Raw genomic sequence first — 20,159 nt, 5'->3', positions numbered from 1 at the left:
TTGTCCTGCTTATAGATGCCATTGTGCCAAAGAAAAATGAAACAGCATGTAGGGGTGGATATGATCCCCAAGAGTAGATGTATAGTTGTCTTGATCCATTGTACCTTCCAGAGTAACGACATCATCTGTTGAATGTCACAAAAACATTCCCCAGACCACAATGCTCCTTCCTCCAGCCTGAACCCTTCTGACAATTTTTGCAAGGCCATAGATGTCAATGGCCATCTATCTGATGGAAAATAAAATGTGATTAATCTGAAAACGCCACCTATCACCACTCAGTAGATGACTACATGGTATTGGCATGCAAATACAAGCCTTTGCTGCCGATGAACAAGTCAACGTGAGTGCATGAACTGGGTACCTGCTGAGGAGGCCCATACACAGCAACATTTGCTGAACAGTCATTGAGGAGACACTGTTTGTAGCCCCTTGGTTCATCTGGGTGGTCAGGTGCTCAAAAGTTACCCATCTACTCACCTGTACACGCCTCTGCAGCTGTCATCACCACAGTTGTCTCATCAATGGTTTTGGACAGTGCGATTTTGCATGCATGGTACACTTCAACCATGGAAGCACACAAACAGTTTACAAACTTAGCAATTTAAAAAATGCTTCCACCCTCGGCGCAAAAGCCAATGATCGTACCCTTTTGGATGTCGATAAATTGCTCCATTCCTGCATTACCGAGGACTGTACTGTTTTCTGCATCCCAAACACCATTCATATACCTTCACTGCTATTGCTGTCACTTGCCACCTGTGTGTGTTTCTTGCACGTTGACATCTAACATAGGCAGTGGTCACATTAATGTGACTGGACCTTTATACAATGCCAATACATTTTTGCCAGGACAGGCAAATTTACATGCAAAAATCTCATTGAGAAGTGTGCTTGAGAGGGTTGCACATTGAAGAGAATAAAGGAGTAGGTGAAAGACTTAGCTTCAATGCCTCCCTTCTTTGAAAAAACATACAAGGAGGAAATGAAAATTTTATTTTTTATAGCCAAACGGGTTGTCAGGGGACTGACACACACTTTCCATGTGAATGTATTCCTTCCGTGACACTGTCAGTATCGCAGTAAGTGAGACATAGTACACTTCATCTTTTACCCTTTTTTTTCAAGATATTTTCTTCTGGCAGCACATGGTTGGATCTGTTTTGCTTTGGTTGGTCCTTTATTTATGCAACTGTTTCTTTTTTTTTGTACTGCTGTAACCTGTTAACATGATCATTTGAACCTTCACTGACTATAGCTTACAAGTTAAGTGTAGGCTTCAGCTGTTGAACTGCACCTTCCTCACTGCATGATGGCCATTGGCAATGCAACCCCCAACCGCTACCATTGTCCTCTCTCCTACTGCCCTGTCTGCGAAAATGTCGATAGATTTATTTTGTGTGCACCTTACCACTGCCATTGCCAGTAATAGTAATAATGGACTGCAGCATACCGAAAGACATACTGACAGTGTTCAGAGTAACTGAAACATGACAAGACAATTTATACAACAATCACAATTGCATGTTAAATTCTTAAGAGATCTGTCTCAACCATCTGAAATCAAAACAAGAGTAAGACAAGGAGAGGGCCTCTCACCAACTCTGTTTAATTGTATCCTGGAGAAGGTAATCCAAGAATGGATGCATCAAATGAGTTGACTAACATAATATTCCAAAAGGAATCACTTTTGGCTACAAAAAGTCTAGGCTTCAACTCAAATGCTTAACTCTTGCAGATGATCTAGTAATTTGTGTGCAAAATCTAGACACTGCAGCCAGCAGATCAAACATGAATAATAAAGATGATGTTTCGTGACAGAGAAACACAGACGTTAAAGCAGGGAGAACCCAAACCAAACAGCAACGAGAAGATAGCAGTTGAAGAAAGAGCAGGGAGATAGCATCCACACTACACCAGAACATTTGCAAATCCAGATCCCTATCTTATCATGCCAAATTCAGACTACTCTGGCTTAGTTACGCCTGAATGTTTAAACACCGCAGATTACCAGAGAGAGAGAGAGAGCGAGAGAGAGAGAGCGAGAGAGAGAGAGAGCGAGAGAGAGAGAGAGAGGGGGGGGGGGGGGGAGGCAGGAGTTCCGGTGCCAATACAAAGTATTAGCAGGAGAGTTTAAATTTCATTTCAGATTTGAAAAATATCAACCACAATAAAGAAAAGAAGGCTGTATTTTTATGCACATATCAAAAAAATAAAATTAAAAAAAGGGAAAAGGGCTGCAAATAAAACACAAACTTACCACAGGATCAGAAACATAATTTATATGTGTAAGAGAAGTATATCTGGATCCAGGTAAGTGTGGGATCAATAGAAAAGGTACAGGAAACGGAGAGAGGGTCAAAGCAAAAATGAGTGGGATGAAACAAGAAAGAAAGAGTGTGAAGAGTATTCTCAGAAGAGGGAGTTAGAGAACAAAGGGATACAAGCGAAGATGAAAAGAAGTCGAAGTGAAGGCAGTTGTGTAATCACAGCCCATAAAAGACTGAAAGGATATTATAATAATAATAATAATAATAATAATATAGTCACATTGCCTTTAAGAGTTCTAACAGACTGAGCAATTGGATCTTCTGTTACTTTTTCAACAAGAAAACCAAGTATGTGTGGAAGAGAGAGAGAGAGAGAGAGAGAGAGAGAGAGAGAGAGAGAGAGAGAGACCGGCAAGAAGTGGGGATAACACTGGATGATAACCATAAAGCACAAGACCATCTTGTTTCCCAAAAGAAGCTGAAATCAAAAAAAGGGCAAGAAGGGTACTGAAATGAGGTATCAGCAGCACAGGGAACAAATGTGTGAATACTGGGCTAAAATTTAAGGTGCAGGAAAAAGTTCAATTGAAATAAAGAGGTACAGAGGCAGCCAATACAAGAAGAAGAAGAAGAAGAAGAATTATTGGGCAGTTAGTAATACCATTTACTCTATTTTTTAAATTTAAACTTTTCATCCAAAAATTACATATTTCCTTTCAAAATAATTCATATAGCATTTCAATATTGGTAGTCACTTAAACTGGAAACTATAATTGTAATTATTACAGCCATCCCTGGAAATTATTTTGCTGTTGAGTATGCCCTTCTGACCAAATAGAATGTATTAATTGTGAACGACTGTTACAGGTCAGGTGCTGCAATTGTATTTGATGTGTCGAGGATAGCAACATTTCATTCAGCACAAAAGGTAAGACTTTATTTTCATATGTTACACCGCCAACAAATCTCTTGAAATGAGAAATTTGAAAAAAATTGTACTCTGACTTTTGCAGAATTTATTCTTTGGTAGCTAAGTAAGATATAAAAACAAACACTCAAGTATACAGTAAGTGGGAGGAGGATGAGGTAAGTCGTAAGGGGAATATGAGCACACAATTTGAATTCCTAACAAATTAGAAGCACTACCTTCACAAAGAGTGGAACTGTTTCAAAATAAATGGATTCTAGAGAAAAATTTGGCAGTGAAGTTGCAAAATGCTCAATGATATAATAATGTAAATTCCAGAATTGAAACATACAAAAAATAATGAAGACAAGCATTCACCTGCTGAGAAATGTTACTGCTGCACTGCATATAGAGTCTGACACAAGTGATAATTTATTAATTTATAACTACTCTAACTTTAACAGCTTTCTCTCTCTCCCTCTCCCTCTCCCTCTCCCTCCCCCCCCCCCCCCTCCCAATATGATCAATTGCCTCATTATTGGCTTAACAAATGACACAACAGAGTAGAAATTACACATGATGATATGATGATGCTTCCCTATTAAACATGAAATGGGTTTCGACGTGTCAAAAATTGGCAAATGTTATTTTGTAGACAAAGTAAAAATTCATTTTCTTGAAGACACCATCAACATAAGATTGCTTTTACATGACATAAATATTCTCTCACCACTTTTTTATTTCTTTCATAGAAATATATCTTATTTTTATAATATTAATTCACAGTAAGAGTAAATACAGGTTTAATGATAAGTTGCCATACAACTGGTAAAAGTAACAACTAATGTTTTTTTTTGTACATAATAAATGGTATCTTGTATAATATGTTACAGACTAAATACCACATCCCTCCGTTCCACATAGACATACAATGAGTCGCGCTAACTCATTTTGGAAAATGTGACTATTATTTCTCCTGTTCTCTGTCAGCAAACTAAGATGAGTACTCTTTCCAGTTGGCCCACATTACTGATTTTATGCTGGTACACAATTGATTTTAAAAGCCTCACAGGTAAATGTCCATTTGAGGGAGGCCTGGCAACCTGAATAGCCACACTGCTGGGCAATGTCAACTGGTCCATTTTCTCGGAAACTGCTGACCAATCATTGACGCACTTCGGTGCTGTAATTGAGTGGTGTCCATCTTTCTGGAAGAATGTATGGAAGTCTCCATGTTTGTCGAGGATTGACACAAAGACATAATATTTCAACATGCCGAGGTAGACCATCACATTGACTTTTCCTTCAATGGAAAAAAAAGGATCAACAAATTCTGTACCACATCATGGTTTTCATCCACATTAACTTTCACAGTCTGACATTTAACTTGAAATTCTATCACTTTACCACTGGCATAAAGTGTTTCCTCATCTGAAAAAAGGACGGAATTAACAAAATCAAACATTCTCATGCATATTCAGTACCCATTCACCAGTGCTTCCCAACACCAGTGTCAACCTGTCAAATACTGCCACTCATTAAGACCACAAAATCCTAATGATGCTGCTTTGGCTGATTCCCACTTATGCAAGCAGAGTCACATCGAGTCCCATTTTTCAGACTTTTGGCTATCTCTGGTAGCACCTGTCTAGACATACCTTCATCTGTTACCATCTTTGGTTTCAAGATCTGTTTAAATCTGCCCTTTCCAACTGCTTAATCATACTGAAAACAAGAAGGGAATTATTTTTTGCATCCACCATTCGTATTGAGACTAAAGACTCAGCCCACTACTTAATGTTCACAAGTAAAAACAAAATGTAACAGATCGTATGTAGTATTTAGTGAAACATTATTTACTTGCATGAAATGAGAGCACTCTTCGAGGGTGTAAAAAAACAGTTACTGGTAAGTAGTTTATTTAACAGGGTGTTGTAAAGTGTCAGACTAAAAATCAAAAGATCTTAGGTTCAATCCCTGGTCAATCCTAGCATTTTTATCAGTCACCTGTCATTTCTTTCACCAATGGCAATGTTTATTGAAGCAAAAAATGCTAAGTTATTCTGTGGTTCAGAATCTATGTTAAACTGTATGTCCATCTGTGACTGTCTGGGTCAGTTCAAAGTAGGAGGAAAGCAACAGCACACAACCTCCAACAAGACAGTGATCAGAAAAGCACTATAGTGCTCAAAGCAATCTTTGGACTGATGACATCTTTACTTTAGTTTATTTGAGGTACAGTCTCATCTTCAGTGTAAGAATTTTTGAAACAGCACTGAGTAATGCATTTGTTAATCTGATTCCTACATTCAATTATTTCTTCTCACACTATACTATCCTGTAACTATTAACATGGCATTTGTCTTTAGTTTCTGTGTTATGTTGGTGCAGCTTAGAGTTCATGGTTGGCTGCAATGTTGTGACCAACATTGTACCATATAATTACAGTTAAAATATTAGTTCTGAGAACAAACTTTAGTGACACAAAAGTCTTCAGGTCCTGAACTACAGATAATTCTCATAGATCTTTCCTGCAGACCAGCAGCCTCCCATCTAAGTTATCAAAGTATTGAGTCAAGTTTTCATATTCCTTACCTGCACACATGGTTACTCAATTGTATTTGCCATTAGTATTCATTGCTGTTTATAACTCAACTACTTGAAAATTACATAAGTCAATATCGCAATTGTGGAAACTATAATAAATAGTGCAGTTCATGGCGATATATATAATAGAGGGAAACATTCCACGTGGGAAAATATATCTAAAAACAAAGATACCAGAACTTACCAAATGAAAGCGTTGGTATGTTGATAGAGACAATAAAACACACACACACACACACACACACACACACACACACACACACACACACACACACATTTCAAGCTTTTCCAACCCAAAGTTGCTTCATCAGGAAAGAGGGAAGGAGAGGGAAAGACGAAAGGATATGGGTTTTAAGGGAGAGGGTAAGGAGTCATTCCAATCCCGGCAGTGGAAAGACTTACCTTAGGGGGGGAAAAGGACAGGTATACACTCTCTCTCTCTCTCTCTCTCTCTCTCTCGCACACACACAGACACAGACACACACGCACACACACACACACACACACACACACACACACACACACACATCGATCCACACATATACAGACACAGGCAGACATGTGTAAAGGCAAAGAGGTTGGGCAGAGATGTCAGTCGAGGCGAAAGTACAGAGGCAAAGATGTTGAATGACAAGTGAGGTATGAGTGGCGGCAACTTGAAATTAGCGGAGGTTGAGGCCTGGTGGGTAACAGGAAGAGAGAATATATTGACGGGCAAGTTCCCATCTCCGGAGTTCTGATAGGTTGGTGTCAGTGGGAAGTATCCAGATAACTTGGACGGTGTAACACTGGGCCAAGATGTGCTGGCCGTGCACCAAGGCATGTTTAGTCACAGGGTGAACCTCATTACCAACAAACACTGTCTGCCTGTGACCGTTCATGCGAATGGACAGTTTGTTGCTGGTCATTCCCACATAGAAGGCATCACAGTGTAGGCACGTCAGTTGGTAAATCACATGGGTGCTTTCACATGTGGCTCTGCCTTTGATCGTGTACACCTTCCGGGTTACAGGACTGGAGTAGGTGGTGGTGGGAGGGAGCATGGGACAGGTTTTACACCGGGGGTGGTTACAAGGGTAGGAGCCAGAGGGTAGGGAAGGTGGTTTGGGGATTTCATAGGGATGAACCAGGAGGTTACGAAGGTTAGATGGACGGCGGAAAGACACTCTTGGTGGAGTGGGGAGGATTTCATGAAGGATGGATCTCATTTCAGGGCAGGATTTGAGGAAGTCGTAGCCCTGCTGGAGAGCCACGTTCAGAGTCTGATCCAGTCCCGGAAAGTATCTTGTCACAAGTGGGGCACTTTTGGGGTTCTTCTGTGGGAGGTTCTGGGTTTGAGGGGATGAGGAAGTGGCTCTGGTTATTTGCTTCTGTACCAGGTCGGGAGGGTAGTTGCGGGATGCGAAAGCTGTTTTCAGGTTATTGGTGTAATGGCTCAGGGATTCAGGACTCGAGCAGATTCGTTTGCCACGAAGACCTAAGCCATAGCTAAGGGATCGTATGATACGGAATGGGTGGCAGCTGCCATAATGGAGGCACTGTTGCTTGCTGGTGGGTTTGATGTGGACGGATGTGTGCAGCTGGCCATTGGCCAGATGGAGGTCAATGTCGAGGAAAGTGGCATGGGATCTGGAGTAGGACCAGGTGAATCTGATGGAACCAAAGGAGTTGAGGTTGGAGAGGAAATTCTGGAGTTCTTCTTCACTGTGAGTCCAGATCATGAAGATGTCATCAATAAATCTGTACCAAACTTTGGGTTGGCAGGTCTGGGTAACCAAGAAGGTGTCCTCTAAGCGACCCATAAATAGGTTGGCGTACGAGGGGGCCATCCTGGTACCCATGGCTGTTCCCTTTAATTGTTGGTGTGTCTGGCCTTCAAAAGTGAAGAAGTTGTGGGTTAGGATGAAGCTGGCTAAGGAACTGCTTGTGTCTGTATATGTGCGGATGGATGTGTGTGTGTGTGTGTGTGTGTGTGTGTGTGTGTGTGTGTGTGTGTGTGTGTGTGTGTGTGTGTGGGCACGCGCAAGTTTATACCTGTCCTTTTTTCCCCCTAAGGTAAGTCTTTCCACTCCCGAGATTGGGATGATTCCTTACCCTCTCCCTTAAAACCCACATCCTTTTGCCTTTCCCTCTCCTTCCCTCTTTCCTGATGAAGCAACCATGGGTTGCGAAAGCTCGAATTTTGTGTGTGTGTTTGTGTATATTTGTGTGTCTATCAACATACCAATGCTTTCGTTTGGTAAGTTACATCACCTTTTTTTTAGATATATATATTGTGTGGGTGTGTTTGATAACATCTGTTCACACATCATCTCCTCCACTTGAAAACTTGCCCAACTCACTTCAGCAACCTGGTTTCAGACTGCATCAGCCTCTCTTAAATAAGCAATGCAGCAGACCCTCGATTATCTGACCTACAATTAACCGACTCCTCAAATTATCCAACCATGGTTACAACCATTCATCTGCGCTCTGCACACGTCAATGTGCCAATGTTATTGACCGATTTTACTCTTGTCACAATGAGTGATCAGCCAAGTGACACTATTCACACTGGCTCAGTTTAAAGGGGTATTGCATTACCAGATTGCTTTACTGTACTCCTCAATCTGCTGCTTCACCAGTGAGCTTTTTAAGATTATTGTGCTTCTCATTTTAATTTCAAAATTGTAGTGTAATTTTTTACAGTTTTTTTAAAGTTGTGATCAAGAAGGTGAGGGTTTCTGGAAGAATAAAAATGGCTACAAATTAGAAATGTAAACATGTTGTATGCACATCGAAACAGAAACTGTGTTCTACAAAGAAATGGAAAAGGTGAGTCAGTTACTAAATAAGCCTCTGAAATGGGTGGTGGAGTGACAACCATTAAAGACTGCAAAAAGAATCAAAAAGATCTTGAAGCTTTTTCGTAAACTGTAGAGGGCGAAAATGATCCAGGAACTAGAAAAGCATTGAAAAACCAAAACTTTAGTGTGCTTTGGTTTTGTCAGGAAAGACATAAGGAGACCCTACTTTCAACGTCCTATCATAGAACAAAAAGCTATTCAGTTGCACCAAAAACCGGGATGAAGAAGATGAATTCCATACAAATGATGTTTCTGCTATGACAACAGGCCTGCCGCGATGCAGCCACAAAGACAAGGTTTACAAAACTGAAACAAAAAAGATTTTACAGTTTTTTAAATTCAGTGTCTAAAATTTCCTGTTTTCCTTGCTGTTTACTATAAATGTATTTTTATCACTTAATTTTGATTTATTCATCATTTTGAGCTCTGTATTTGACTTGTTTCACCCTCCTCCAAATAGCTGACCTTTTTAGTGTTCCAACCATCACCTGGTCCCAAAAGTGAAGATTAATTGAGGTTCTACTGTAGTTCACTTGATCCAATGGCAACCTGCTCATAATTGAGTCGGTTATGAACAACAGTTTAATCTTTTCATTAAAACACTGTTTTGATATCAGACTTACAATCATAATAAATAACACAATTGCAGTATGGGACTTAAAGATGCATTTACAGTCAGATAAATTTTTGTTAATTCCTTCAAACAAATATTTTGCAAGCACTGCTCTCTCATTACAAGTTTTTACAGTTCAAAAACTATTAACAATACCATGAAGGACAGCTTTCTAGAACCCTTTACAGTTTAAAAAAGTTAAGTTCAATAAACTTAAGGACTGACATATCTGAAATGATGAGAATTCCATAAAGTATTTATTCATAAATTACTCGGCACTAAGGCACCTCACACCAAGAAGCTTGCACCATAAATAGTAAAAAAATTGGGGAAATGATGACAGTATTCCTAATACAATTAATTATTTATAGCAAATAAAATCTGGTCTAAAACTGGAAATTACAGCTCACATTCTGAAGGCAAAATTTTACATATGCACTGAGTAATTTTTACGGGTTATTGGTCGTATCTCCGAGGTAGGCTCAAAATACAATACCTTCTTACAGAGGGTGTCCATGAAGACCTCTATTAACGTATTTACCATGAATATTAAAATAATTAGGATGCTAGTATCTCCTCTGCATTAACATTTTGAGTAAAAACATAATACATCACTATAATAAAAAAATTTATGCCATAACACATATTTATAAATAGTGGTGCCACTATGCCCAGAAATATGTATTAGCTCACAAAGTTCTCTCTTTACATAATAAGGTGGAATTTTCGATTAGACAAGTAACTGATTTCCAGGAAAACTAAGTGCAGCATTAGGGTAAGCACATCAAAAATATTACCTTGAATGATGCCTCTAAATGGGAAACATTTTAATTGATGTTTTGATATATTTATACATCTCCCATGTGTATACTATATACAAAATTTGGGAATAAACAAAGGGAACAAAAATTGTTACCAACAGGAATTGAAGTCATAACAGAAGGTGTAATTCCAACAGAACGTGTAATTCCAACTTTTGCCATGATACAAAAAATAAAAGTATTTAAATATGCTTACAATAATAAATACACATCATGTGCTATTATTCTATAGTGAATAGTGGATGTCCTGTTTTCTTGACAATGACACTCACTATTCCTTATGAAGTCATGCGCACCACACACCTCTTTGCTAGCCAGTGGCAGTTTCCGCAAAAGGAAAAATCCCAATGTTGTCCTTGTCTTTGCTTCTCATCGCATCTGGTAAGTCTGCCCTGACATGAGGTTCTGGGTGACTTTTGCAGACTCTCCCCATTTCCTAAGCCTCGCCCATCCTTTTTATACATCCTCCTTCATTCCCCTCCAACGATTCTGCTAGGAGGTGGTGCCACAGGCTCCGAAAGCTTACGCATTTCTTCAACGTTTACAAGCCTTTTCTCCTGCCACTACTTATCTATCCGTAAATATTAAGATATAAATAGGAGATAGCAGCTCTTTAATGTAGCTGAGAAACTGGCAGCCTTTGAAAAGTATTGTTAATGAGGTGTTTAGAATAAGTTTCGTGAGTTGCTTGCCATTTGTTGATGTATGTTGTGACTTGGTGCACACTCTTGTTGATGAAATTTACAGTTTTTATGGATGATTCTGAACTCCACATATGTATGTTCACAGTGGCTCAATGACATCAGGGAAAAAGTAACACAACAGGATGGCACTCCCATCCCCACAGTGTTGCTGGCAAACAAGTGTGACATCCAAGGGTCTTCCGGGCCTTCTACGGAGACCATAGCTCGATTCTGTCGTGATAATGGTATCACGAATTGGTTCTCTACATCAGCAAAGGAGAATATCAATATAGGTGAGGAAATAGAATTCTATGTTGTGCCCACCACTATGAATGAATGCACACTCAAGCAATTACATATTAGCAAATCATATTACAGAAAGCATCATACTGTACATGTTCTGTAACTTTGTTTCTCACATGGGAAGAGAGGGTGGGGTGGGGGAGTGGGACTCCTAGGACTGAAGGAATGTGTGTAAGTTGACCAATATAGACCTTTTTTAGGTCATTGCCAATATCAGCAAACAGTACAGAATCATGCGGCAGTGTTTTGTAATTTGCAGCAATAAGATTTCAGTTTAGATTGCACAAAATAATTCCAGAGATGTTTACCTCATGCCGTGTTCAATATCATGAATCACATAATCTGTTCCCAACACCTTTTGTGCGAATTGCTTGCTTATTTTGTGTGCACAGTACAACTTTAATAAGTGCTATTAAGCATGCAAGATTAGTTGTGAAGAGCAACTGGACACCATTTTCCTGACACTGGGTTCTTTAACTACATTATCAGTCAGTTAAGCACTAATCATGTGAAAACCGATCCTTCGAAGAAGTAAAGGTGTTCGTCACGAAATCACAAGTTGTTTAATGAGACAGACATACAGTGAGCTTATAGAATGAACCAATCCACAGAGAAATAACTGCAAAAACATAATATGCTTTATTCTGTGTCTTCCAAGATTAAGCTGTTTGCAGCTGCCACGGTTTAATGTGCAGTCACAGATGAGGTGACAAAACACAGAGCACAAGCTCAGATTGAAAGAAGGATGTGAAAAGAAATCAGTTGCATTCTTTTTAAAGGCATCATTGTGGAGTTTGCCTTAAGCAATTTAGGGAAACCTCAGAAAACCTAAATCCGGATGAGCAGATGAAGATGTAAACTGCTACCCGTCTGACTCCAGGTCCAAATCAGCCTCTTTACTTTATCAGTGGGCTGCAATGTTTTGTTTTGGTAGCTCTGACAGAATGATAGGATAATGTGATGCAAGTATTTAAGTGTGTACCAACGGTGTGGATGTGTACCTGCGTACACAAAATGAATTTGTTTTAGACCGAGTCACTATAAAACATCAAAACAACTAAATTGCCAATTATTCGACCCACTTTGCAGTGATCCTCTTCAGGCTGACTAACTGTTGGTTTCTGGTGATGGGTTTCTACTATCACTGCCTTGTTTTGGTTGTCAGGTGGCTACTGACACCACATTCTGGTATGCCACTGGACAATAAAAAGTAAAAATTGCTATGGAGGGGTGGCTCCACAGATCTGGTAGGTGACTGCTAAGCAATAATGAAACTATAGCTTATACAAGGGTAGCATTTCTCCTGCAGCGAGACACTCATGCCGCACAGCAGTTCTCTTGTGACCACTTTTTTATGCTGTTGGACCCATATAAAATGAAGCTGTTGACTGGTGAACACATGGGGCTGATGATCAAGCACATTGTGTTCTTGAAAATTAATAGCTGGGCCACAGTCATAAGGGGTTCAGCAACAGCTGATTAACTGTGTTGGCCCAGTCGTAAGTAGCATTCCTGTTTAGACATGCAATTGCTACTCCGGGTTTCACTACCATAGACTTTGCCACATAGGCATCCAAGTTCGTAGATGCCTACAATGTGGAGAGCATCTACAAAGGTTCACAACATTTAAGGCATTTTGTATGCATAGTTGTTTGACCATGGTATTTTGGGCAGCTTAATTTTAATGTGCCCATGCCAGCTCCGGTAACAATGCATGTTTGGGACAGCCTAAAACTGCCACCACTGATGATAACATTGCACAGGTTCACCAAATGGTGCTAGAGAAATCTCAAATAAAGGTGAGAGACAACAAAATTTATTGTACGGCATCCGCAGCTGAAGGTATGAATTCTTGAAAAATAAACCACAAACAGCTGTTGTATAAACGGGACTAGGAAAGTTTTGCAACACATCTTTAGTTATTTTATTTTTTCGAAGTAAGTTCTTCCACACTGAATACAAATTTCCATCCTTCAAAACCAATCCCTAAACCAGTTCTCCCATGTTTCTGTACGGAGTAAGGCACACTCACTGTCCCAAACCCTAAGGACGTCCTCGTCACTTGAAAACTGCACTCCTTTCAGCTTCATTTTCATATGTGGGAACAGTGCAAAGTCGCAAGAAGCAAGGTCTGGACTGTAAGGACGGTGCTCAAGAAGTTGCAGCCCTGTACCCCGCAAATATTTGTTTCATGCTTTGGCGCAGTGAGTTGGAGTGTTTTCCTGATGGGAGGAACCAAATGTCCATTCTTCACTTCAGTCGCAGGTTCTTCAAAGATTCGATGACTTTTGGACAGGCACTGCTCAGTGTACCACTTAGCTGTGCCCGTCCTCTGGGTGTCCAAAACAACACGCTCCACAATTCCACTTGATTTGTAAACAAACAGGTATCCTTTTCTTCTTTACTGATAAGAATTTTCTGACAGATACGGGCTTGTCATTATCTTCAAAGACCCAAATTTTGTTTTGATTCTTAGTCAGCACTCTTTACCGATAAGAATTTTCTGACAGATACGGGCTTGTCATTATCTTCAAAGACCCAAATTTTGTTTTGATTCTTAGTCAGCACATCATTATAGTACAGCAAAGTCTCGTCACCTGTCATGATATTATTCACGCACTGAGAATGTACCTTGCAAAACATCTTTAACATCTACCGGCACCAAGTCACTCATGTCATCTGCTCTTCCATCAGTCTATGCAGCACCCAGAGACAACAAAGTTCATTTACTTGCAAATGATCATGCAGAATCTTAGCTCTAAGGTATACTCTGTCTGCTTATAGGTCAATCGTCTGTCTTCTTCTAGCATTTTTCTCGCAGCATCAATTTTTCCCTCCCCAACTGATGATTGTGGCCTTCCCGTCCACTCAGCATCCTCCAGAGGGAAATTACCAGTTTGGTTCTGTACCACCTGAATATGGTTGAACGATGTGGACACCTCACCAAGTGCAAGAGCCATTTCTTCAAAGTGCTAGTCTATGATGAAACCATGGGTGAAGTTGTGCAGCAAAACTGCCCGAAAACTAAACCTTCTAATGAACAACTGCACCTACAGACTTGGTACAGCGGCTACAATGCAAGTATGAAGTATTGTCAGAACACAGCTACAATCAGCCTCCTGCAACCTATTGTTGTGTCGTACTGCAAAACTTTCCTAATACCATTTGTATGATCCTTTAATATTACTACCACTTTAACAATAATGCATCTTCATAATAATTTATAAAAAGTTTTATGATTCTCCCATGTGCTATTCTTGTTTATTTATATGCACCTGAAGATTCAACCCTGTAACACTGCAAAACTGGCAGTACTCTTAAAGAATCGTACAACAGTTGTTCCTGGTTCATTTTTCAAGAATGCATTTGATGAGAAAGATAACAGAAGCTATGAGCATATCTGAAGAACATGTTTGTCACAGATTCATTGAACATTTATGGATGAGAAGGCTGACCACATGCTGGCTGCCACAATTGCTCACTCTGTGCCAGCTCATACCTCAGCAGTAACCATGGCAAAAATCCACAAATTGCATTTTAAACTGCTTGCTCATCCTCCTTACTCAACAGATCCAGCCCCCAAGTAAATTTTTGTGTTCCTTCAGCTGAAATTTGAGCTTTGAGGACAGAAATTTTCTTTGAATGAAGAGGTCAGCACCTTCATACTATTTTGAAGGAGAAAGACACTAACTATTATTTCAATGGGTTAAAGAGATGGGTATTGTTGGAAGAAGTGTACAGATTAACAAAGAGATTACACTGAAAAGTAAAAATACATTTGAAGACAAAACATCTTATTTCTTTGCTAGGTCAGAAACTTTAGAAACTACAACCATACACACACATTCATGCTTCTCAACAGATTTCAGATCCTGTGGCTGCTACGGAATACAGTTTAATTCCTCCACGACACAGCGCTTTGCCTACACAGTCGCTGACACCTCTCACATTAGACAAGTGAGCAACAAGAAGAGGATCTTCTGTTATTTTGTCTGTTGTTCTATCTTCACTGTACCTCAAAAGTTCATTGTATATTCTTGTTACGCTATCCATTTGCAGGCAATGTTGTCTGGAGCTCTTTCACTTTGTGTTGAAGGTGTTCCATGTCATTAATAGGTGGTCTTGGGCTTTCAGCATACATAGCATAGCATTCTTTCATGCATATGGATGTTGGTATTCATAGATTTCCTGTAGGTTTTGTCAAAATTTGCCACCAGATGTTCTGTGCAGTTCTACATACAGGAAGGGAATTGTCTGTTGTTTTCTATTTCTTACGTAAACCATATATTTTTAGGTAAGGTGATGAGGTGCCGACGAAATCTGGGATGCTGACAACTTTCAGCAGAAACTGGACAAGCTCTGGACAGCATTCTGTGTGGATGGATGTAGTGACAACATGAGAGTTATGAGGTACAGTGAAGGTAAAACAAACAAAAGAACAGGAGAACTACTTCCTGTTGCTCGCTACTGAGGAATTAATATCATATTCCAGAGCAGTTTGAGGATCAGAGATCTCTCAAGACCCTTGAAGGGTTCCACATACTCTGCACAGTGTAGTTGTGTATAAACTTTGATGTGAATGTGGCAGAGTCTACATTGATGAAACTGGGAGACCTATTACCACTTGCATATTGGAGCGCAAATGCTGTGTACGACTGGAGTAACGCAATAAATCAGCTATAGCTGACAAAACTGCCAGGGCTGTGGCTAAACTCTTACTTATGAAGAACCTCACGTTCCTGCTCAGCAGCCATGGACACAACAGCAAAAGATTATAAAGGCGCTCCAAATAATTAAGCACCCTAACAACATGAACTGGATCAGCAGGCCACTTGTATTCAGCATCCAACAGCCCCGCATGACCAGAGTCCTGTCAAACAAACCCGTACATTTACAAAATTTGTCAGTTTAACCTCACACTGAACTAGATGCAGTTGGTGTTGGTGTGTGTTTCGACAGTAAAGACATAGTTACATCAACTTTCTTCCAACAGACAATGAAACTTTTAAGAACTTGTTGAGGCCCTCGTAAAAGAGCAAACTTGTCTGTCAAATTTGCTACGGATGTATCAAACAAGCTGTACATATACCACGAAAGCCTGTAATGTTAACCTTACTTCTTGAGCAGATGCTTTTCATGTATAAAGTATTTTGGCACTAGTGGGAATGGTTACAAATGTAGATGAGATTTTGCATTTCTAACATTTAAAGAAGAAAACAAGGCACCTCACCAGAGAATTGTTTAAAATGAAGGAGAAATATACACACGAAAACATGTTTTCCTGTGCCGCGCGGGATTAGCCGAGCGGTCTAAAGGCGCTGCAGTCGTGGACTGTGCGGCTGGTTCCGGCGGAGGTTCGAGTCCTCCCTCGGGCGTGGGTGTGTGTGTTTGTCCTTAGGATAATTTAGGTTAAGTAGTGTGTAAGCTTAGGTACTGATGACCTTAGCAGTTAAGTCCATAAGATTTCACAAACATTCTGAACATTGCACGTGGATAGTAAAATGTTCATTATTTGTATGCAAAAATTTACTCTCTTCTTCTTGGTCCTCTAATGAAAGTTCATTAAAATACCACAATATGGGAACATACATCCCACATTGCCGGTAGAAGAACTGGAGAACTTAAGATTTCTTTTATTTCAATGCGCTTCTGCTTGTAGGTCAGGCATAACAGACAGATTTTGTTCATACCTTCTCCCTGCGAAACATATGGCTAGAAAAGACATGACGCCTCTACCGTTTTGGTAATTGTCGGTGCTATTTTGTTTTCATCCTTGATCATAGTTTCCATAATTCTAGAAAATCGCCATACAGTGAGATAAAATTGTAATAAAAGAATTTTTCACTGTACATGTGTGGTGAAAAATTAACTGAAACATCATCTGCCATCTTGTCAAACTTTCCAGCAATCGAAATTTCTCGTAAACACATCATACAAGACCTATCTATGTGTGACAAACATGCCAAAGAGTACTCTACACAGCCAAATATCTGGCAAGCATACTTAAGTTTAAGAAAATGTTTGATCATTTACAGGGGCCTTTTAAAAACCTGCCATGTGGGATTGATGTCTCACTGCAGAACACTACCACTGGGCACAAGCTTGCCAGTTGGTAGGCAAAAGTGAATCACCTGCCAGAGTAGCATAGTCACTAGCTTTCGGTATTGCCATCACTCCATAAAAATCTTGCCGCCCGGAGTGGCTGAGCAGTTCTAGGTGCTACAGTCTGGAACCGCGTGACCGCTACGGTTGCAGGTTTGAATCCTGCCTCGGGCATGGATGTGTGTGATGTTCTTAGGTTAGTTAGGTTTAAGTAGTTCTAAGTTCTAGGGGACTGATGACCACAGCAGTTAAATCCCATAGTGCTTTTCTTCAAACTATCCAGTGGCATACCAGAATGTGACATCAGCAGCCACATGAGAACCAAAATAAGGTAGTATACAGAAGAAACCATTACCAGAATCAAGCAGTTAAAACACCCTTAAGAGGACTGCTGCAAAATGAGTTGAAGCATCAGTTATATTACCCCCCCCCCCCCCTCCCCCCATGTGATATTAAAACTTTGACTGACCCTTTTAGTCCCATAATTCATTCTGTGTGTCTATTTTTTATTTTTGTAATTGCTGTCATTTCTATAATGTTTTAATTATTTATTGTATGCCACCACATGTGTAAAAATACTTATAAGTTAATAAAGCAATTCACATAATAAAACCATTAGAGTAGCATCTATTTTATCTTACAGATGAAGCTATGGCATTCCTGGTGAACAAGGTCATGTATGTGAAAACTCAAGAGGCTGCGGCTGATACTATCATTCTTTCGGCCAGCACAGGACAGACAAAGGAGAAACAAAGAAACTGTTGCGGATGATAGGCATGTTATGGAAACAGTCTTTTGCCAATATTGTGGTTGTGCAATTTACCCTAAGGTGTCTGTACAATGTACAGTTCCAGTCATAGCAATGCCTAAATCTAGCAAACAGGCGAGATTACCGCGAAATACTTCGCAACTGATGCAACTTAAGGTTTCAATTTCCAAAGGGGGTAACAGACTGGATACATGAACTAGCCAACGGAGTAAAATGTAATGTATACCACTTAAGCACATGATGAAGGTCCAATAACAACTGTGGAAGCAAAGAAACGTGTTGCCTACTGATACACTCTAGAAGATAGTGTTGTGCAATAAAACACTGGAGAATTAACCAGTTCTATAGAACTTATTTTATACTAAATTTATTTTCTACAGTGGTAATCACAAATTTTGTTAAACTGTGCATCACATTTATAATTTTGTTGTCAATCAATAAATTAAAATTACATTGTACTGAAGCCATATAACAATAACTATATACAATGGTGATGTACAATTAAATTGTGGTTTCTATTGTTTATATTTTTATATTGTTAAAAATATGTCTTATTCAAAGTTTTCATTTTATAGTTCATCAAGTGCATTGTCACCAATTACATCCAGTTGCATGTTAACTTCAGTAATCCACAAAAGAGTTGGTGAGACAAGCAGGATACATTTAGTATCAACAATTTCCAGGCTTAAATGTGCAGAGCGTTTCTTTTTATTAGAGGATATCTTATAACAGTTCCAAAGAAAATTAAAAATACGAATGTAAATAGAGTATCTGCCATTTCCTGGTCTGTGCTATAACTGCAGGAAACTACTGCGGAGCAGTGACATGCAGGTGGTAGTACTTGATGTAAATATATCTCATAATCAAAGAAAGCACGTAGAAGGGGACAAACATACTGACATCTATTTCTACACGGTTCTGTATAGTAAGTAAAATACCAGTAATTGCACTTGACATCATACAGAAACTGTGGAATGCAATGTAAATTTGTTTTTAGTCACTACTTGAAACTGATTGTCAGCTCCAAAATCCACCTATCAGAAACTTCTCTACTTTCTGTAGAGCATGAAGTACCTGTCATCCATTTGCACATTATATACATGTGGACACATATTTTTGTACAGAAAAAATACAGACTATGAAACATCTACACGGAACTCTGAATTCTGTGTGGCAGGGATATCACTTACGTATATAACCTGTAAATATTGAGAATGTATTTTTAAGTGAATTTTATTTATTGTTATCTCATTTTGTCACTTTTACTAATCACAGTGACAGGACTGGTATAAAAGTGAGATTTGTGAATTGTTTACATTCCAAATACTGGCCCACCAATAAACACCAATCACAATTATGATTGAAAAATTGTCAATGTTTAATGCAAAAGGCCTTGTGTTCTGTGGTATTAAAATATAATTGACTTTTTTTTTTTTTTAAAAAAAAGTTATGTATTCAAAACTGTAATTTTATAAAATTAATGTGAATCTGGGTTGTACAATGTAATGATGTATTTAGTTTCATGATTAATGTAAAGATTGTTGTAAACTCCCAAACATGTTTTATAAATCATTGAAATGGAAAATACAATCAACAAAATGTGTCCCCCCCCCCCCCCCTCCATATTGTTTGAAATTGAGACACACACCCATACCACTGCAGCAGAGATATTTAACACTGTTACAAAAATTATTGAAAAATAATAAAGACATTACAGCTGACATTCTCCCAGATAAGTTCTCATGGAAAATGCAAAGAAAAATGTTAAACAGTTCCGTACTACACATCCTAAATGCAGTAAGGTAGTACCACACCAGTTAGCAGCCTAAAACAAATCTGTATTCATAAGATTGTGTTATACAGGATAAACCGTGCCAAATGAGATAACAAAGAAAAACTATTATAAAGAAATATACCTAGGGTCAAAATTCTTTACAGAAATTGTAAAAGTAGTGACTAACTTTTATTTTATTCATACAAGGGATATCGTACAACGCTGCAGTTACACTACTTCAACATCAACAAACAACATCAGTTACTCTTTAGTCAAAGAAGTGAAGCTCTCTCTCGTTATGGGCACAATAAGGTGAGTCTCCATTCAAAATAATCCATGTTATAGATTTTTTTCCACTGGGAAACAATTTTAAGAGGATTCACAGGAAAGTCCACTCGAATGAGGTTGGTGACCTGGGTGGCTACTCCATCAGGCCAAGTTCACTGATCTTATGTCCAGAAGAC

General features: G+C 39.2%; 1 protein-coding gene across 1 annotated transcript in view; it reads left to right on the top strand.

Moving 5' to 3' along the window:
• Positions 1 to 19,355, top strand: part of LOC124716855 (ras-related protein Rab-32-like) — a 355,100-nt gene extending 335,745 nt beyond the window's left edge. The window contains exons 5-7 of the mRNA XM_047243407.1: positions 3,138 to 3,198; positions 10,854 to 11,040; positions 17,796 to 19,355. Of these exons, the coding sequence (XP_047099363.1) occupies positions 3,138 to 3,198; positions 10,854 to 11,040; positions 17,796 to 17,923 (376 nt within the window). The 3' untranslated portion in view covers positions 17,924 to 19,355. The remainder of the gene's footprint in view (positions 1 to 3,137; positions 3,199 to 10,853; positions 11,041 to 17,795) is intronic.
• Positions 19,356 to 20,159: the final 804 nt, after the last annotated feature.

The sequence above is a fragment of the Schistocerca piceifrons genome, chromosome 9 (assembly GCF_021461385.2).
Source record: "Schistocerca piceifrons isolate TAMUIC-IGC-003096 chromosome 9, iqSchPice1.1, whole genome shotgun sequence".
NCBI classification, from domain to species: Eukaryota; Metazoa; Arthropoda; class Insecta; order Orthoptera; family Acrididae; genus Schistocerca; species Schistocerca piceifrons.
This window is presented reverse-complemented; position numbering and strand designations above follow the sequence as displayed.